This window comes from Prunus dulcis, chromosome 6 (assembly GCF_902201215.1).
Source record: "Prunus dulcis chromosome 6, ALMONDv2, whole genome shotgun sequence".
Classification (NCBI taxonomy): Eukaryota; Viridiplantae; Streptophyta; class Magnoliopsida; order Rosales; family Rosaceae; genus Prunus; species Prunus dulcis.
Genome location: NC_047655.1, coordinates 21,006,343 through 21,023,462, shown reverse-complemented (window position 1 = coordinate 21,023,462; position 17,120 = coordinate 21,006,343). Strand labels below are relative to the sequence as shown.

Here is a 17,120-nt window from a genome sequence, read left to right as displayed (position 1 = left end):
TTGGGTTTGCAATAGCACAAATAGTAGACACATCAAATATTAACTAACAAAAGAAAGGCATTATAACAAAACATTTTTCACTACTCAATCTCAATTAATTCATTTGCTTAGAATTGAAGAAGTTTACATACCATAACAATTTACCCCAAAGAAGTTTCCATTATATTTGTCGGATTAGGCTTCTCCGATGAAAGTTTCCTGTACCGACGTAGGTTCATAGGGAGAGGAGTTATATATATATATATATATATATATATATATATAATGGAATCCTCTTTTTGTTATATATTTTTTACCCCAATTTTCGTTTATCGATAAGAGTAGTTTAGAGCATTATCCAGTAATATTAGGTCATTGCCTAAGTCTCTATTGTCCCCTTTTGATTTTTTACTTTTCCAGAGTTATTACCCATGTAAACAATTTAGCAATTTCACGTTTAATACTGTATTATACACATACGGACCTATAAAGTATAAACTAATGCAACGAGAGGGTCCTTTTTTCATAACTGTTTTTATTCAATAGTATAGCCGAGTGGCTATAGCCTTTAAATATAATGTATTTAAATCGTATAGCCCCGCGGCTATACTCTGTTTTTTCCCATATTTTTTTATATAAAAGAAATAGTATAGCCGTTCGGCTATACTTGGTTTTGCCTAATTTTTCAAAAATAAATAGTATCGCCGAGCAGCTATACTTGCGGTTTTCAATTTTTTTTGAAACAGTATAGCCGGACGGCTATACCCGATTTTTAAAAAGATTTCAAAGAAATAGTATAGCCACGGTGCTATAGTCGGTTTTTTTTCCTAATTTTCCAAAAAGATTTCAAAGAAATAGTCCAGCAGTGAGGTAAAATTCACTTTTTTAAATAATAAAAAAAGCAAATATACAATGCTTGTATGGAATTTGTCATGTTTCATATGCATATTTTTTACAAAATTTTCAATCATGCACACAAAATTCATGTATTTTACACATGATTGAATACAAACAATATATATTAAAATATTATATTGTGGACGAACTTTAAGTTGTACTTTGCCAAAATTTAGCCGAATAAAACACATATGTATTTTATTTATATAGCCGCGAGGATATACCAAATTTATATCTATAAAGGATAAATTAATGCAACTAGGGGGGTCCTTTTTTCATTTTTTTAAATTAAATAGTATAGAAGAGCGGCTATACTACGATTTTTAAAATTTTGTTTGAAATATTTTTTAAAAGCACGGGTATATTGGGTTTTTTTCCAATTTTTTGTAATAGAAATAGTGCGCGGTTGTACTCCGGTTTTTTCCAATTTTTTTAAAAGAAATAGTATAGCCGTGTGTAGATACTGTGTTTCTTCCAATTTTTTATAAATCAAATAGTATAGCCGTGCGGCTATACTCTGGGTTTTTCCAATTTTCCCGAAGATATAGTATTTAGCAAAGCTATACTAGGTTTCTTCCCATTTTTTTATAAATGAGATAGTATAGCCGTACGGCTATACTGGGTTTTTTCCAATTTTTTATAAGAGAAATAGTTAGCCGCGCGGCTATACACGAATTTTTCATTTTTTTTTTGTTTTTGAAAACAGTATATACGCTCGGCTATACTCGGGTTCGTTTCTTTCTTCTTCTTTTTTCGAAATAGTATAACCGCACGGCTATGCTGGATTTTTTTCAATTTTTTAAAACATAAATGGTACAGCCGCCCGGCCATACTCGGTTTTCCCACTATTTGAAAAAAGAAATCATATAGCCGCACGGCGATACTATGTTTGTCCCAATTTTTCCAAAAGAAATAGTATTTCGCACAGCTATACTGGTTTTTTCCCAATTTTTTAAAACAGAAATGGTATAGCCGGGCGACTACACTCTGTTTTCCCATTTCTTTACAAAGAAACCGTATCGCCGCACGGCTATACTGGGTTTTTAACAATTTTTATAAAAGAAATTGTATAGTCGTTTGGCTATACTCTATTTAACTCATTTTTCAAAAAGAAATAGTATAGCCGCGCGGCTATACTCGGAGTTTTCCAAATTTTTGTTTTTCGAAAACAGCATAGGGTCCCAGCTATGCTCGGGTTTTTTCCAATTCTTTAAAAAGAAATAGTATAGCAGCACGTAGATACTGTGTTTCTTCCAATTTTTTATAAATCAAATCATATAGCCATGCTGCTATATTCGGTTTTTTCCAATTTTTTTCCGAAGAAATATCATTTCGCACAGCTATAATGGGTTTCTTCCAAATTTTTATAAATGAAATAGTATAGCGTACGGCTATACTCGATTTTTTAAAATTTTTTTAAACAAAAATAGTATAGCCATGCGGCAGTACTCGGTTTTTCCCAACTTTTTTTAAAAGAAATAGTATAGCCGCGCAGCTACACGGGGTTTTTTTTCCAATTTTTTACCCCAAAAAAAAAAAAATTAGTATCGCCATCCGGCTATACTAATTTTTTCCCTAATTTTTCAAAAAGAAATAGTATAGCCTCGCGGCTATACTCGGATTTTTTAATTTTTTTTAAAAAGAAATATTATAACCGCACGTCACAATTCATGTTTTTCAAAAAGAAAATGTACAATACTCTTATTGAACATGTACGTGGATATTTTTTATGTTTAATACACATATTTTTTATTATAAAATTTTCAGTAATGCACACTAAATTCATGTATTATACACATTATTGAATACAAATAATGTATTTTAAAATATTATATTGTGGCCGGACTTTTAAGTTCTACTTCTCCAGAATTTTGCCAAATAAAACACATACATGTTTTATTTGTATAGCCGTGAGGCTATACCAAATTAATATCTATAAAGGATAAACTAATGCAACTGGGAATGTCCTTTTTCATTATTATTTTTTGTTAAATAGTATAAAGGCTATACAATGGTTTTTTAAAAATTTTCAAAATATTTTTTTAAAAGCGCAGCTATGTTGGGTTTTTTCAAAAATTTTATAATATAAATAGCATTGCCGGGCAGCTATACTCAGTTTTTTTTTTTTCCCAATTTTTTAAGTGGATTACTTGGTTTTTCCATTTTTTTTTATAAAAGAAATAGTATAGCCAAAAGGCCATATACTGGCTTTTTTTCAATTTTTAATAACGGAAATAGTGTAGCCGGGCGGCCATACCCGATATTCCCCAACTTTTTAAAAAGACTTAGTCTAGCCTCACGGCTGTACTGGATTAGAAATTGTAAAAAGAATTAGTCTAGCAGAACAACTTTTTAAAAGACCTTCAATACTCTTCTGTCTAACTAATAAGCCATTAGAAAAGTGTAAAAAATAAAAAGAAAAATTCATTAGAAAAATTAGAAATTGTGTATACCTCTTAAAGAGGTTGTATATCGAGTAAATCAGTAAAAAGAAAAATCATTTTATTTAAATTAATTCATATGGTCTTTGTTAGGCCCATTAAATTCAATGATATGCTTTTGAAACTAAAATCATTTTCCTTTAAAAAATTTTATTTAAAAAATTAGATTTAGAGTAAGGAGCTTATTTAAGGGTTCAATCTAACTATCAAACCATTTAAAATGCTTAAGTTCATTGATTTTCTCACATTTTTTGATGATGGGATTGAACTACTCAAATAAGCTCATTGCTCTAAACTCATCATTATAGCCTCTTCGAAAACTTAAAAGGACAAAACAATTCAAGTAAAATCCAATGAACATGAAGCCAATCCTGAGATTCGAACATGGGCAAGCTACTTTTGAAACTAACTAGATGTGAGAGTTTTTGGCCCGAACCGGGCCGCTATTATTGGGTTCGTGCTACAGAACCGCTCCAAATATATGATCCCTTTGGTGTGAAGGAAGACTATGATTGCTGGATCGTCTGAATCGAACGGTACATATCTGAATTGCATCTCGTCTGCTGGATGAATGCCGCGTGGTGGGTTCTAAGAATTTTGGACCTGGGGATCAGATATCATGTGTGTTGCTTAAGAGCTCACAACACGTTGATTGTATCAACACGCATTAATTTGTCTCTATGTCCAGGTTGGGTGGAACTTTAAAATTTTAGGTAGATTTGTTTAATTTATAGAAATAAATTGATTACACAACATGAAATCAACACAAAAAATGTACCTAAAAAACAAATTTGAAGTTAAAATAATTGTTATACCATATATAATGTTCTTAAAAATAAATTATGATTATATAATAAACTATCAACTCAAAAAAATAAGGTTAAAACCGTTTTTAAACAATTAATAAATTTAGAGTCTCAAATTTTAAGACTGCAAGATTGGAGAAAAAATAAAATAAAATGGTAATAGATAAAATTGATATTGAAGAAAGGGAGAATCGAACTTACAATCTTAGGTGCAGGCGTTGCATTTTTTTAAAATTTTTATTTAACTAAGAATATTTGATGGGTTTATGGAAATGTAACCAAACTTCCTTCACAATTTGCATATATACATTTAAATGTGTTTTTTTTATATAAATATTTTAAAATTCACAATAATCTTCGGGTTTTGTTTTTTAGTTTGATGGTGGTGGTACATAGAATATATATATATATATATATATATATATATTATATCTCTACCATTATTAAGCTGTGTGATGGTGGTGCTACCTCTATAATGATATCATGTCTTGAACATGTAGTTTTGACATGTATTAATTTCTTTAAATAGTCAATATTTTTAGTTAATAAAAATTGAATTGATACATATGTTGTACTTATAGTGCTTTTTTCTCGTTCAACAAAGTAGTTTTTTTTATATTAATTTTGTAATTGGGTGAGTTGGGGAATCTATTCCCCACCGGCGGGGATGGGGAATTTCGAATTTGAATATTACAGGAATGGAGGATGGGAAAAAATGCTTAATAAGAGCATCCACAGTGGGAGGGTGTATAATGAGGTGTATGTTAAATATACATCCTTTGTTATTGGAATCATCCGCAATGGAGAGGTGTAAACGAGTGTAAATTTGCATCATCATCATGAGATGCAAATTTAGATGCACATATACATCTTTTTTTATATCTCTTATAGGTGGGACCTATATGAGAAAATGTAGTGGACAAAAGTGAAACCTATAACAGAAAATGTGAAAAAAAATCAATTATACATATTTAGATTTACATCTTTCCTACTGGAGCAAAAATCACATTTATAACTCCGGAGGTGTAGAGGAAATGTAAAAATGACTTTACACTCTTGAAAATACACTCTCCCACTATGAATGCTCTAAGAATGAGGATGGATTAAGTTCAATTCCCAGGACACTTAGATTTATTTAAAGTAGATTATCAGTTATATATAATTGTTGGATGTAGACTGAAAACCAATAAATAAAGCATATGGTGGTAGTCAAACATTATAAACATGAAGCTGAAGATCGTCGGGCGTTCTCACCCATTCAGAAATCTGAACCAGAGAAACAAGTACACGTATACACAATTACACATAGCTTTTCCTTTCCTGCACGAATCTCTCTGCAACGGCTTTTAGGACATCCCCTTCTCACTTTTACAGGTTCGACTCTCTCTCTCTCTCTCTCTCTCTCTCTATATCTCTGACGTAGTCTTAGGGTTTATAAACGACCGCTAATCGTTTGTTGAAAAACCCAAGTGCCCATTTCTGCTTGTTATGTATAATCTTAATTTTTTGCTTGTTTAGGACCATGCAGAACAAAGAAACTTGGCTCAACTATTGGTCTCAGTTAAGGTAAATACTTCTCCTTTTCTCTCCAAATTGAACAGCGTAAGACGTAAGCTTTACACACCTTCATCACCAACCAAATACGGGTGGAAAGTTTCAATCTAAATCAAAATTGGGTACTTGAGATTTTGTGTTCTTTATGGACCATCAATTGGCGAAAAAGGGTTTTGATTATGCCCGGAAAAGGAAGAAATGGCTCTTTGTAGCTGCCGCTTTAGGCTTCTCTGGTTATGGCGTGTACAGGGTTTATAACTTGCCTTCAGTATACCAAAAAAGAAAAAGAATTTTAAAGCTTTTAGGAGCTTTAGTTTCTATAGCTGAAGTAGTTTCAGACTCTGCTGAGTCAATTGGAGTTGTCTCTAAGGATTTGAGGGACTTTCTGAAATCTGATTCTGACAAAATTCCAAATAGCTTAAAGCAAGTTTCCAAAATCACAAGGTCGGGTGAGTTTTCAGAATCTGTTGTTAAGCTCACACAGGCTGTGACTTTGGGAGTTTTGCGGGGTTATCGATCGGAGGCAAGGAATGATGGTGACAATGGAATTTCTAGTAATTCAAGCTTTACAGACCAGGTTATGGACAAGCTTTTTACCAACGCCGGGTCTGGTTTTGTTTCAGTTGTTGTTGGAAGCTTCGCTAGGAATTTGGTATTAGCTTTCTATTCAGATGAGAAGTCTGGTGGAGGATCTAATTCAAACAATTCCCCAAGTATGGACCATTTTGTTTCAGAAACAAATTCTGTTCCAACATGGGTGGATGTGGTTTGTGACAAAAAGTGCAGAGACCTCATTGGTGATTGTATCCAGTTATTTGTAAGCACAGCTGTTGCTGTTTATCTTGACAAGACTGTGAATATCAACACCTATGATGACATCTTCTCTGGGTTAACTAACCCCAAGCATGAAACAAAAGTGAGAGACATGTTGTCATCTGTATGTAATGGCGCGGTGGAAACTCTTATCAGAACATCTCATCAAGTGTTGGCAAATTCAACTTCAAAGGCCAATCCTTCAAATTTGAATTCAAGTTCTTATCTGGCAATTGATGAAAGTCAAACTCCAGCTCGAGATGAGGGCTTCAGCGAAAAGGCATTATCGATGCATTCAAAGGCAACAGATGTTGATGATGAGACGAAAGACAGTGGTTGGGTTGGAAAAGTGTCCTCTACTTTGGCAGTGCCAAGCAATAGGAGGTTTGTTCTTGATGTGACTGGGAGGGTTGCATCTGAAACCGTCAGATCTTTCTTGGAGTTTTCGTCGGAGAAACTATTTGATGGGATGAAAGGATATGCTAATTCTGTTCGTGAGGAAACTGTGGACAAGGGTTTTGGGATAGTGAGATATGCTAATTCTGTTCGTGAGGAAACTGTGGACAAGGGTTTTGGGATAGTGAGATATGCTGTTGGAAAGTCCTCTGTTATTGCTACTGTATGGCTATCGTTGTGTTTACACATAATGGACAGCCCATGGGCTTTGGTGCCAGCTTAGCTTGTTAAGTATATTCTCATTTAACAAGTGCATATAGGCAAAAGATCGCATTCTGCAACTGCTTGGATGGTGGATGCTTGTGTATATTTCACCCAAATCCGTAAATTTCATTAGGATTGATGGACTGATAAGAGAATGCTGCATATGACTGGAGGAGATTTTATGGATCCAACCTCGATGACATGCTGGTCTTCACTGGTTGATGTTGTTTGCGAGATTGAATGCTTTAGAATTTGTAAAGAAAGAAACTTCATTGTTCTTTAGGGCATGTGTTAAGATTAGCATACTTAAAGCTAGAATATTTAGCATTTCCATTATATGATTACAGCTATCTGTCAATATGGTTGTTTGCGCATCAGCACAGAGCACAAACATGTCACTGTTTAATATCTTTTGCATTCTTTAGGAGTGACGGGTAGAGGTGTTGGTTCTTCGTGTCACATGGCAGTTCATATATTAAGATGTTTTAGAGCTCTGCTACGGAAACCTGCCCACAGTTCCTCTCAATTTGCGGTTCTCATTTCTGCGGGACTGGCGCGACTCCCTCAAAGAGAAGAAGATTAAGTTCCACTGCAATTCACAGTGAATTTGTTGCAAACCATATACGTTACAAAGAAGCAAAACATCTGTTCCGATTGTTTGCAAATACATTCAAACATTTGATTCTTGTAGATTGGTACATATCCTGTTGTGTTAATCAAACATTAGTGAAAAGTTTTACTTTCTTTGTGGCCATAACATATATGTGTACTTGGGGTCTTCGCTCTCGCAACTTTGGTTCAAGATGTACTTCAAAAGTTCATTGCAATCCGTGTGAAAATTCGTAATGGAGATGACATATAAATCAGCCTAAAAAGATAGGCCTCAGTTGTCTGCTGCATGGAAATTTGCTTGCTTTATTGGGAAGAACCAACAGAAGTCGAGAAGGAACAGCCATTCCGTTGAGAGGTTATACTACAGAAAAGTCCAATATTCTATCCAGATCCTAATCCACACATGATGTCGAGAGAATATCTATTTTGGATGGTTTTGCCTCGTAGAAGATTGGACTTCCTTTTAGGATTTTGCATCGTCATTCTGAAAACAGAAAATACTGCATAGATAGAGTTCCAAAAAGTATCCAACACCCTAAACAATCAAAGGTTTGCAAAAGTTGTAGTCATTGACCAATGACACGGTCACACCCCATCCACGACAAGAATTCAACTGTCGTCTACCTCTAATCTGAACTAAATGAAAAAAAGGAAGAAAAAATTTTTTATTATCTTTTTAGGGGCGGGGGCGCCTTGTACATGGAGTAAGGGTATAACTAGTGTCGTGAAAAATGTGCAAAGAAATGAGTTTGCTTGAAGCTTATATAATAGGGAAATTTTCCTCCTTGTAAACAGCAAGGCTCAAAAACACCATTTATTTGAACGTTACAACTTAAATACAATTCAGCAAATGCAGAGTAGTAAGTACCTTCTTCAACTACGACTGTTTCAACAAACTATCGGGGATCCCATGAATTCAAAAAACTAGCTGTTAGCAGTTGCCTTGATCCTAGCACATAAATGAATTAATGAATGACCTGCATCCCTGCGCAAAACTCCTCTATGACGTCATCAAACATGAGAAGATCAGTAAATATTGGTTAACTTGAGCTTGCATCAGTCTCCTTTGCAGCTGCCTCTTCCTGCTGTTTCTTTTTCCAGTACTCATCAAGTGGGGGTCCAAATATTGCCTTGCCTGAAACAACTCCAATCCTGCAAAACCCCATATACAATTCTTTAGGTAGAATAAATGTCACTTAAAATCACATCACTCACATTGGAATTTAAAATTCCAAGTAGATTACATCAGGAATACAAGTTTATATAGCCGCCTGCAAGTTTGAGGGGACAATAATAAGGCACACTTTGTCCCCAAAAAAAAATATATATCTTAAGGCACACTAACAGCATACCAAATATCAAGGCTCTTTGGAAGCAAGCATTAACGCAAGAAATAAAAAACAGGTATAACACAGCACTAAAACTTTGGTTAACCCGTTCTCAGCAGAAAATTCAGCCAAAATAAGACACTAAGCACTATGGCTTCCTTTTTTCCACTGGACATTCATAGCAGAAGGTTGGCCACAATGTTTTAGCAATTAAACCAATGCTTTATCAGCTTCTAGATTTTCCCACTTGTATCTTATTATACCTAAAAATGCCACACATACACATCTTTACAAAGTTCTGGGAGACACTTTTTTGTGCAGATTCAGTGCTCCAGAGCTATTACCAGACAGGACTAACAATTGACGCAGGATATACATTATTGTATTCTAAATTCTAATTATTTCATATATTTCAAAAATTGTATATTTTTCATGTATTTTTTATATGAAGTTTTATTCTTTTTCTGGTAAAATCTAAGTCATAAAGTTACCATACAAGTTGGGGTTGTTTTGACAAGGTAATTTCTTCACAGTAAAGTTTTCTGAAGCCTATGGATGAATTAGACGTAATTTTATCCAATTGGAATGTAATGTAGCCTACCTTCATTTCTGTTCTGCGTCATTATACAAAACCACTTCTGGCACCATCTTATTTTAGAAAATGTTTTTTTAATGATTCATTCGTTAACAACCAACTAGATGAAGATGTTAGATCATTTTCTCTAGACATGAGGACTGAAAAACAATAACAAGATCAACGAATTGAAGATTATCCATGGGATGTAATGCATTTAGAACAATAAGGAAATTCGGATATTAATTCGAATAGTGGGCGTGCAGTGAATCTCAGTGCACAATACAGATTCCTCATGCGTAGATATGTAGTAAAAAAGAACAATATACGCTTTCTGGCAAAAATTGCAAATAAGATGCAAGTTGTGTTTAGTAATTCATTTGTTTGTATGAAAGTCATCGCACTACATCAGTATCCTTCAAGATTTCCCAATTACAACCTCTTGTCATCCCTGTCTCAAGCACACAGTAATCTCACCAATCCAGTAAACAGATGGTAGAATGTAAACAAGGCCACCAAACTGTGTGATTTATCATCCAGTACTTCGAAAACAGAAATGATACACACACACCCTCACAAGCATACACGCAGACAGAAGTACTTCTATTTTTCAAGAGAGTAACCTCACCAATTCAGTAAACAGATAGGAGAATGAAAAAAGGGCTACCAGATTCGGTGGTTGCATAACATGCAAGACAGAAAATTAAACCTACAATAAGTAGACAACCAGACTTTTGCATAGGACCAAAAAGAAAGATCCAGTTTGAATACTTAAACCTCCATGTAGGGTTTAAGTAACTGATGGTGTTAGCCTGTTAGGGTCCCGGCTATCAATTTGAGACCGTTTTAAGAGGCAGATTCTTATATCAACCCCTGAGTCCCAAATTCCCAATGTTATATATAAAGGAAAGGAAAAATGAGAAAAAGAAATAACAAAGGAAAAAACTTAAAGAAAAGAAGGATTGCTTGAAACAATCTTTGTCACTGTGAAGGATTCACTGATGATTCATGAACTAAGCCTAGCAGTCCTACAAGCGCAGCATTGAAAACCACATTCTGCTACGAAGGTCGTAAAGAAGCCATGTCTCATGTCCTAACTCATAATACAAACGCCACATAAAGATTTATTTTCCTTTTTCATTGACTTTATCTGTGACAATTGAACATACCAAACTTCAGATTGCCATTTTCCTGCCATTTTACATATCTAATTCACTGGAAATGGATGACAAAATTAACAATGACAGAACTTCAGTCATGCAATACAGAAACCTAAGTAAATTACTTAATCTTCACATAGTCACACCCAAACAATTTTTAACCAAAACCCAATACGAGAATGATTCTGCTAATTTTATAGTCAAGCAAATCAGATAGGAGAAAAGGAACCTAACAATGGGTCATTGAAAGTTGACTTATTTATCTACAAAACCATTAAATGCGTAAGCATATCAAGCTGGGGCAAACCCAAAAGACCAAATTAAAGCGTTCTTGGACTTACAGATAGTGCAGGACATAGTGCAGGACAGCCGATAAACAGAGTATAACATAAAGGGTATGCCCGATTTTATAATTATCAAACTCAAATTTATTTGTAAAGAAAGGGACTTACACGACTGCTCCAATTACCATAGGAAACGAGAGGAATCTGCTTCGACCAAACATTTTCAAATTTCAATACAAAAGTTCTGGTTTTTTTTGCAATTTGTATGCTTTCTCAAATGCAGGGTTTTTCAGCTTCTTGTTCGAGGGTTTCAGAAATGAAAAGATCCTATTTTCTGGACGGGTTTCTGCAATTTTTCGATTTCCACCCAGATGTGTTTTGAACTTAGGACTTCTAAATCATTTACGGGCTGTATTGATTCTACTCTATATTCAATGCAGTTTAATACTAATTCAAATAATAACATGACGCTTTTAATTCAATCAAAAACCCGAGTTTGATGAAAAACTAGCCCTAAGCATGTGCCAATTGATTTTTTTTTTTAAATTTATTTATTTAGAATTAAGAAAAGATAACATAGGTAGTTATGTTCAATAAAAGTAGGATATATTATCTGATTTTGTTTTTAATTTTAATTTTTTTAATATAAAAAAATAGAATTTATCATATTATCTTCATTTAATTAATAATTTCAATTCTTAATGTTTGAATTAACCAATTATATTTTTTGGTATTTTGAATGTTTCACTATTCTCTGTCTTTTGCTTTATATATATTAGCCCATTGGCACACACTCACGCATGTGCCAATTGGTTTTTATTTTTATTTTATTTTTAATTTTTAGAATTAAGAAAGGATAACATGAGTAGTTATGTTCCATAAAAGTATGACATATTATCTGATTTTTTTATTATTTATTTTTAATATGAAAAAATGTTAATTTATCATATTATCCTCATTTAATTAATAATTTCAGTTCTTAATGTTTGAATTAACCAAATGGTATTTTTTGGTATTTTGAATGTTTCACAATTATCTGCCCTTTGCATTATATATATATATATATATATAGATAGATATAGATATATCCAAAAATGACGATTTAAAAATAATAACAATAAAGAAAGGCAATATATTGCATTCATAATTTAGATTTAAAAGTGCCGCTAACGTGGCCTAACCTAGTGGAAAAGGGCATTGACTTGCAGACATGAGGTCTTAGGATTTGAACCCCCATGAGATCTTAGTTGTGTGTGTGTGTGAGAAATTCATTTATCCTGAAGTTTAGATTATCTCTTATGCTATAAATAAAAAAGCTGCTAGCCAATACAAGTACAAACAAACACATGGGGTTAATAAAAACTCGGGAGTAGAATAACCACAAAAGGTTAATTCAAATACAGAGGATGGATTCAACTGGCAACAACAAGTGCACAAGATGTACCTCTACTCATAGCCACACAAGGTTAAAGAAATTCCGACATAAAAGCCACAAACATGGAAAAATCAGACAAAGACCTCAATGCACAAAACTACAACTGCAACTACAACCTTTAAGATTACTATAAAACGCTATAAGATACCATAAGCACTTCTCACATCATTTGACAAAAAATTGTAAAAGTGTTCCTTGGTTATGAAAACACTTGCAAGTGCTTGAACATGCTTCTAATAAAAACGCTTCCAATTTATTTTTTTATTTTTTTATTTTTTATACAAACGATATCGGGGGAGAGTGATTTTCTCACACACACACTGTCAAGGTGCATGTGAGAAAACCCCCACTGGTGTCAATCTGTTTAGAAGGAAAATCTCGGCTCCTCCCATATGTAAGGTGTTTGGTGATCAACCTGAAACTGTGGAACATTTTCCCTTGCTTTGCCCGAGGACTCGAGGTGTGTGGTTTGGTGGTCCCCTTAATTATTTCCTGGACTTAGAGCATTCACAGTGGGGGGTGTATTTTCAAGGGTGTAAAGCCACTTTTACATCTCATTTACACCTCCAGGAGGTGTAAATATGTTTTTTACTCCAATGGAAAATGATGTAAATCCAAAGATGCATATTCGATTTGTTTGTGATAATTCTTTTTTGTGTGTTCTTGTGTGTGTATGTTTTAACTTTTTAAAATTAATTTTGTGTGTGTTAGATTTATTTTATTTTTCCAAATAAATGGACCTAAAAAAATTTAAATTTGGAGAACATATGATTTTACCTACAAACTAACATAAAAATATCTATGTAGAAATCTGGGCCATTGGAAGTGCAATGCAAATTGCATGAAATCTAGGCCTTCCATTTTGAATTCCAATCCTTCTTTTTCCTTTTTTTTCTTGTGGGTCCCGTCTGCAAAAGGATGTAAAAAAAAGATGAAAATGTGCATCTAATTTTACATCTCCATGCTTGGGGTGTATTTTTGCAACTATTTACATCTTCCCATTAGAGATGATTCCGACGACAAAGGGTGTATATTTAACATTTATACACCCTCCCATTATGGATGCTCTTACATCCTATTACCACCCTTGATAACTGGCTCATGAAGTTCCTAAGTGGTGAATTCTAGGACACTTCCCATAAGGGGTGGTACTTATCTCATATTTGCTTCCACTGTTGGGAAATTTGGAAGTTTCGCTGCAAGGTATTCGTAGGGACATTGTCCCTACTCCGGTTCGTGTTATTAGAAGTGCATCAAGTCTTGCTCTGAGGGATTTGTTAGTGCTTCCTCCCTTGTATCAACATTGACGGTGCATCTGCCTCTGCCCCCTCTTTCCGCTGGTATGGGTGCTATTATTCATGACCATATGGGTGATTTCATTGTTGCTGACACTCAAGATTGTGTGTTATCTTTAGCTGTAGAAGTGGAAGCATCCACAGCTATTTTGGGTATTTCCCTTGCTCCATCTCTCAACCTTCCCAATGTGATCTTTGAGACTGATTGTCATGATCTTTTTTTAGCCTTAATGGCAATTATGAGAGGTGTAATTGGAAGTTATATCTTTTTTTGGATGACTACTCGGCTTTCTTTTCAATCAATTCTGGTGGAACTAGATTCATTGTGAAGCAAATTGTGTTGTTGATGCCGCCACAAAGCTTGCTAAACGGAGGTTGTGCTTTGCAATTGGTTCAATAGTCCCCCATCCTCTCTGTAAGGGAGATGTTAAATATTAAACATTTGAATTTGATGCTTAAGTGGCAATTTGATATATAATATAGTTATATAGTTTTACATTCCACCTCACATGTTAAATTAAAATATTATTTTATTACTTTCTAGGCATATTATTTGAAAAGAAATAATGAAATAGCATCATAAAGTCAAACAACCAAAAATAACTGCATATTGTTGGAGTGAGTCTCAACTATATTGTCTACATGCTAAAAATGTCACGTTGGATTTAACATCTTTCTTGGAGATGCTCTAAGAAATGACCTTAAGAGGTCATGGCCAACTTTCTAGATTACGTGATATTTAGTATATATAGAGGTCTCCTTATTTTAGGAAGGGGTAAGAACTATAGTTGGAGTTCTATATTTTCAATTCCTCCCTAAAATTTGTTTTAAAAGGTGACTAAGGAGCTTATTGTAAATGTTCTTAGCCCATGACGTACCTAGGAAATTTTCTAAAGGTGGGCTGATATCTCTGATTCTCTCGTGCTTTTAGGCTTAGGCTTTTTTTAATGTCTGTTTGGCTTATTGCCTAGTTGGAAGCAATGATTTTATTTTTTATTTTTTTTAATAAGGGAAAGCAATTATTTTATTTTCTGTTTTTCGCTGGGTTGTTTGGGCTTAGTGGACCGCCCTTTATTAACTTGGATTTCTTCTTAATAGATATTGTTTATATTATAATTAAAACAAAAATAAAACAAAAAAGAATGTATGTGTGTGGAGTAGAGAAAATGTATGGGACAATATCGGTGCATGGTTTGTATAGGTAATGAACTCTTATTGGACCCGTTGGTAAAATCATTGGTATCAAAACCTGATTCGGCTAAGACGCAGTTTATTCAAGCCGGAGCCATTGACATGTTTAAGGAAACGACCCAAGTAAAAATTCCTTGATGTGTGTGGGGGTAAACAAAGATGGCTAATAGGGATGGGCTGATTTCTAAATTACCAAGTTGGGTTGCACCTCTAAGCCTATATTCAAAAACCAGGATTGGGCTGGAGGAGTAGATCTGCCTTGCTCTTAGCAGGCCAACAATATATATATTTATTACTTGGGGAGGGACCAACAATAGTTTTTTTCAATATTTTCACAATATTTGTTAAAGTAAAAAAAATATTTTAAATTCACAATACCGTATGATCAGCTTTAGATGCTAGCGAGGAGGCAACATGATTTTGAATTATTTTTTGAAATATAACAAAAGGCATGAATATTAAGTTCCAATCCCCTTGCTCCTCCTCCAGGCTTCTGTCTTTATGCCAAAGAGGAAAAAAATAACCACTGTCATTATATATATATATATATATATATATATACATATTTGAATAGCCTTTGAAAAAACCCTAAAATGCTAAATTAATCTAAAAAAATGTTAATCAAGGTAAAATAATAATAATGCATGATTCCATAGCAGTGTTGGAATGATGTCAAGAACTGCACAGCTTGTCCTCATGCAGAAAGTTCTCTCTATATAAACTGTTGTGGAAATGAAGCTGGAAACTTTAATTAGTGGTTAACAAATTTCCAACACAAGGTCCAAAAACAATGATGAAAGTGGGTATTTTATGTTATACTTATGGCAGCAGCAGCAACAGTACCTCTACCCACAGTAAAAAAGGTAGAGTATATTCAGTGGGAGAGAACTTCGGTCTTCTATACCAGTCGGGCTCACGCGCATTGCCAACTTGCAATTCCATTGCTCTCTTGACTTGAGAGATCAGTAGTTGACTAGAAGAAGCGTTGGTAAAAGGTTAATGAGCTTTTCACATTCTCGTTTAGGCTGTACCCAACCTATATAACAACAATATTATTAAAACTGCTAGCTTGGTGGTTAGCAATTTTTAATGACGGGACGACATATCTACATTTTCTAATTTTATTTCAATATTTTATGGCTTATGATGTTAAAAAAATTTGTGAGAATGTTCGGGTCACATGGTGTGAGATACAGATTTTCCATAATTTGTTGTTCATCGCAATTATACATACTTTGCATGCATATGGCATGCTAATTTACTTCATTAGCAGCCATGCGAGTTACCAATAGAGTTCAACTGATGCAATGCAAGGACCATAGAATGTGAGCATATATGCTGAAGTGTGAATGGTCATGTCAAAAGTTAGAGTGGCCCTGCATAAGTGGTAAGTGGGAGAGCAGGACCACTACAACTCCCAAGAAGACCTTCATTCTCCTCTGGTTTTCTAGTTATATAGCTTCACTGAAAAAGGCAAACTGCAAAAGCGGAAGTGCATACCAACTATTTAGATTTTTTCGAATCTCAATCCCCCAACCATGCACGCTTCACAACTTTCTCAAGGCATCTTGCTCCACTTGTTTCTTGCTTATTTTCATGCCTAGTTGCCTAGTTGCCTACTACCCCATCTTAAAATTGTTTAAAAAAAGTTCCAACAATTATCATATATCATTTGTACACCAAGTATAAGTAGATGTTTATTTGGGGGATTTCAAGGGAGAAAAAAATCTTAATTAACATACACTTTGTTTGGATTATCTCTGTCTTGAAAATCCTTAGTTACTAATCTAAGTTGTTTAATATTCTTTAAAGTCTAATTGTACAATTAAAAAAAATATCATCCTTAAACTTATATTAGTAAACCAAAATTGTCAAGACAAGAGTAGTATCTCGTGTATGCATTTATGAGATAAGTACTTCCACCTACAAGCTTGAAACTTTTGAGTTGGATGTTTTCCTATCACTTCTTCACGCTATACTTATTACAATTACTTAAGCTTTTGTTACTCAACCATTAACCATCTTCAGCAACTTTGTGGCTTTTTCGTTTTAGGTGAGAGCAATTACTTGTGGCTTTTATTGCTTTAATTT

The 17,120-nt window shown here is 34.0% G+C and overlaps 1 protein-coding gene and 1 long non-coding RNA gene across 4 annotated transcripts; one reads left to right on the top strand and one right to left on the bottom strand.

Moving 5' to 3' along the window:
- The first annotated feature begins 5,305 nt into the window (after positions 1-5,305).
- On the top strand, positions 5,306-7,893 carry LOC117631215 (protein PHLOEM PROTEIN 2-LIKE A10-like). 2 transcript variants are annotated; one of them, XM_034364244.1, is made up of 2 exons: positions 5,306-5,497; positions 5,652-7,893. In XM_034364244.1, exon 2 carries the CDS (start codon positions 5,823-5,825, stop codon positions 7,167-7,169), a length of 1,347 nt encoding a protein of 448 aa, XP_034220135.1. In that variant the 5' UTR covers positions 5,306-5,497; positions 5,652-5,822; the 3' UTR covers positions 7,170-7,893. The 2 variants fall into 2 exon arrangements, with proteins under 2 accessions (XP_034220135.1, XP_034220134.1); XM_034364243.1 differs by having other exon boundaries at positions 5,642-7,893.
- Positions 7,894-8,015: 122 nt separating this feature from the next.
- Positions 8,016-11,573, bottom strand: LOC117631216. 2 transcript variants are annotated; one of them, XR_004586299.1, is made up of 3 exons: positions 11,277-11,573; positions 8,631-8,914; positions 8,016-8,246 (listed from the first exon to the last, which is right to left on the bottom strand). It is a non-coding gene; the product is annotated as an uncharacterized LOC117631216 (long non-coding RNA). The 2 variants fall into 2 exon arrangements; XR_004586298.1 differs by lacking the exon at positions 8,016-8,246 and having other exon boundaries at positions 8,497-8,914; positions 11,277-11,570.
- Positions 11,574-17,120: the final 5,547 nt, after the last annotated feature.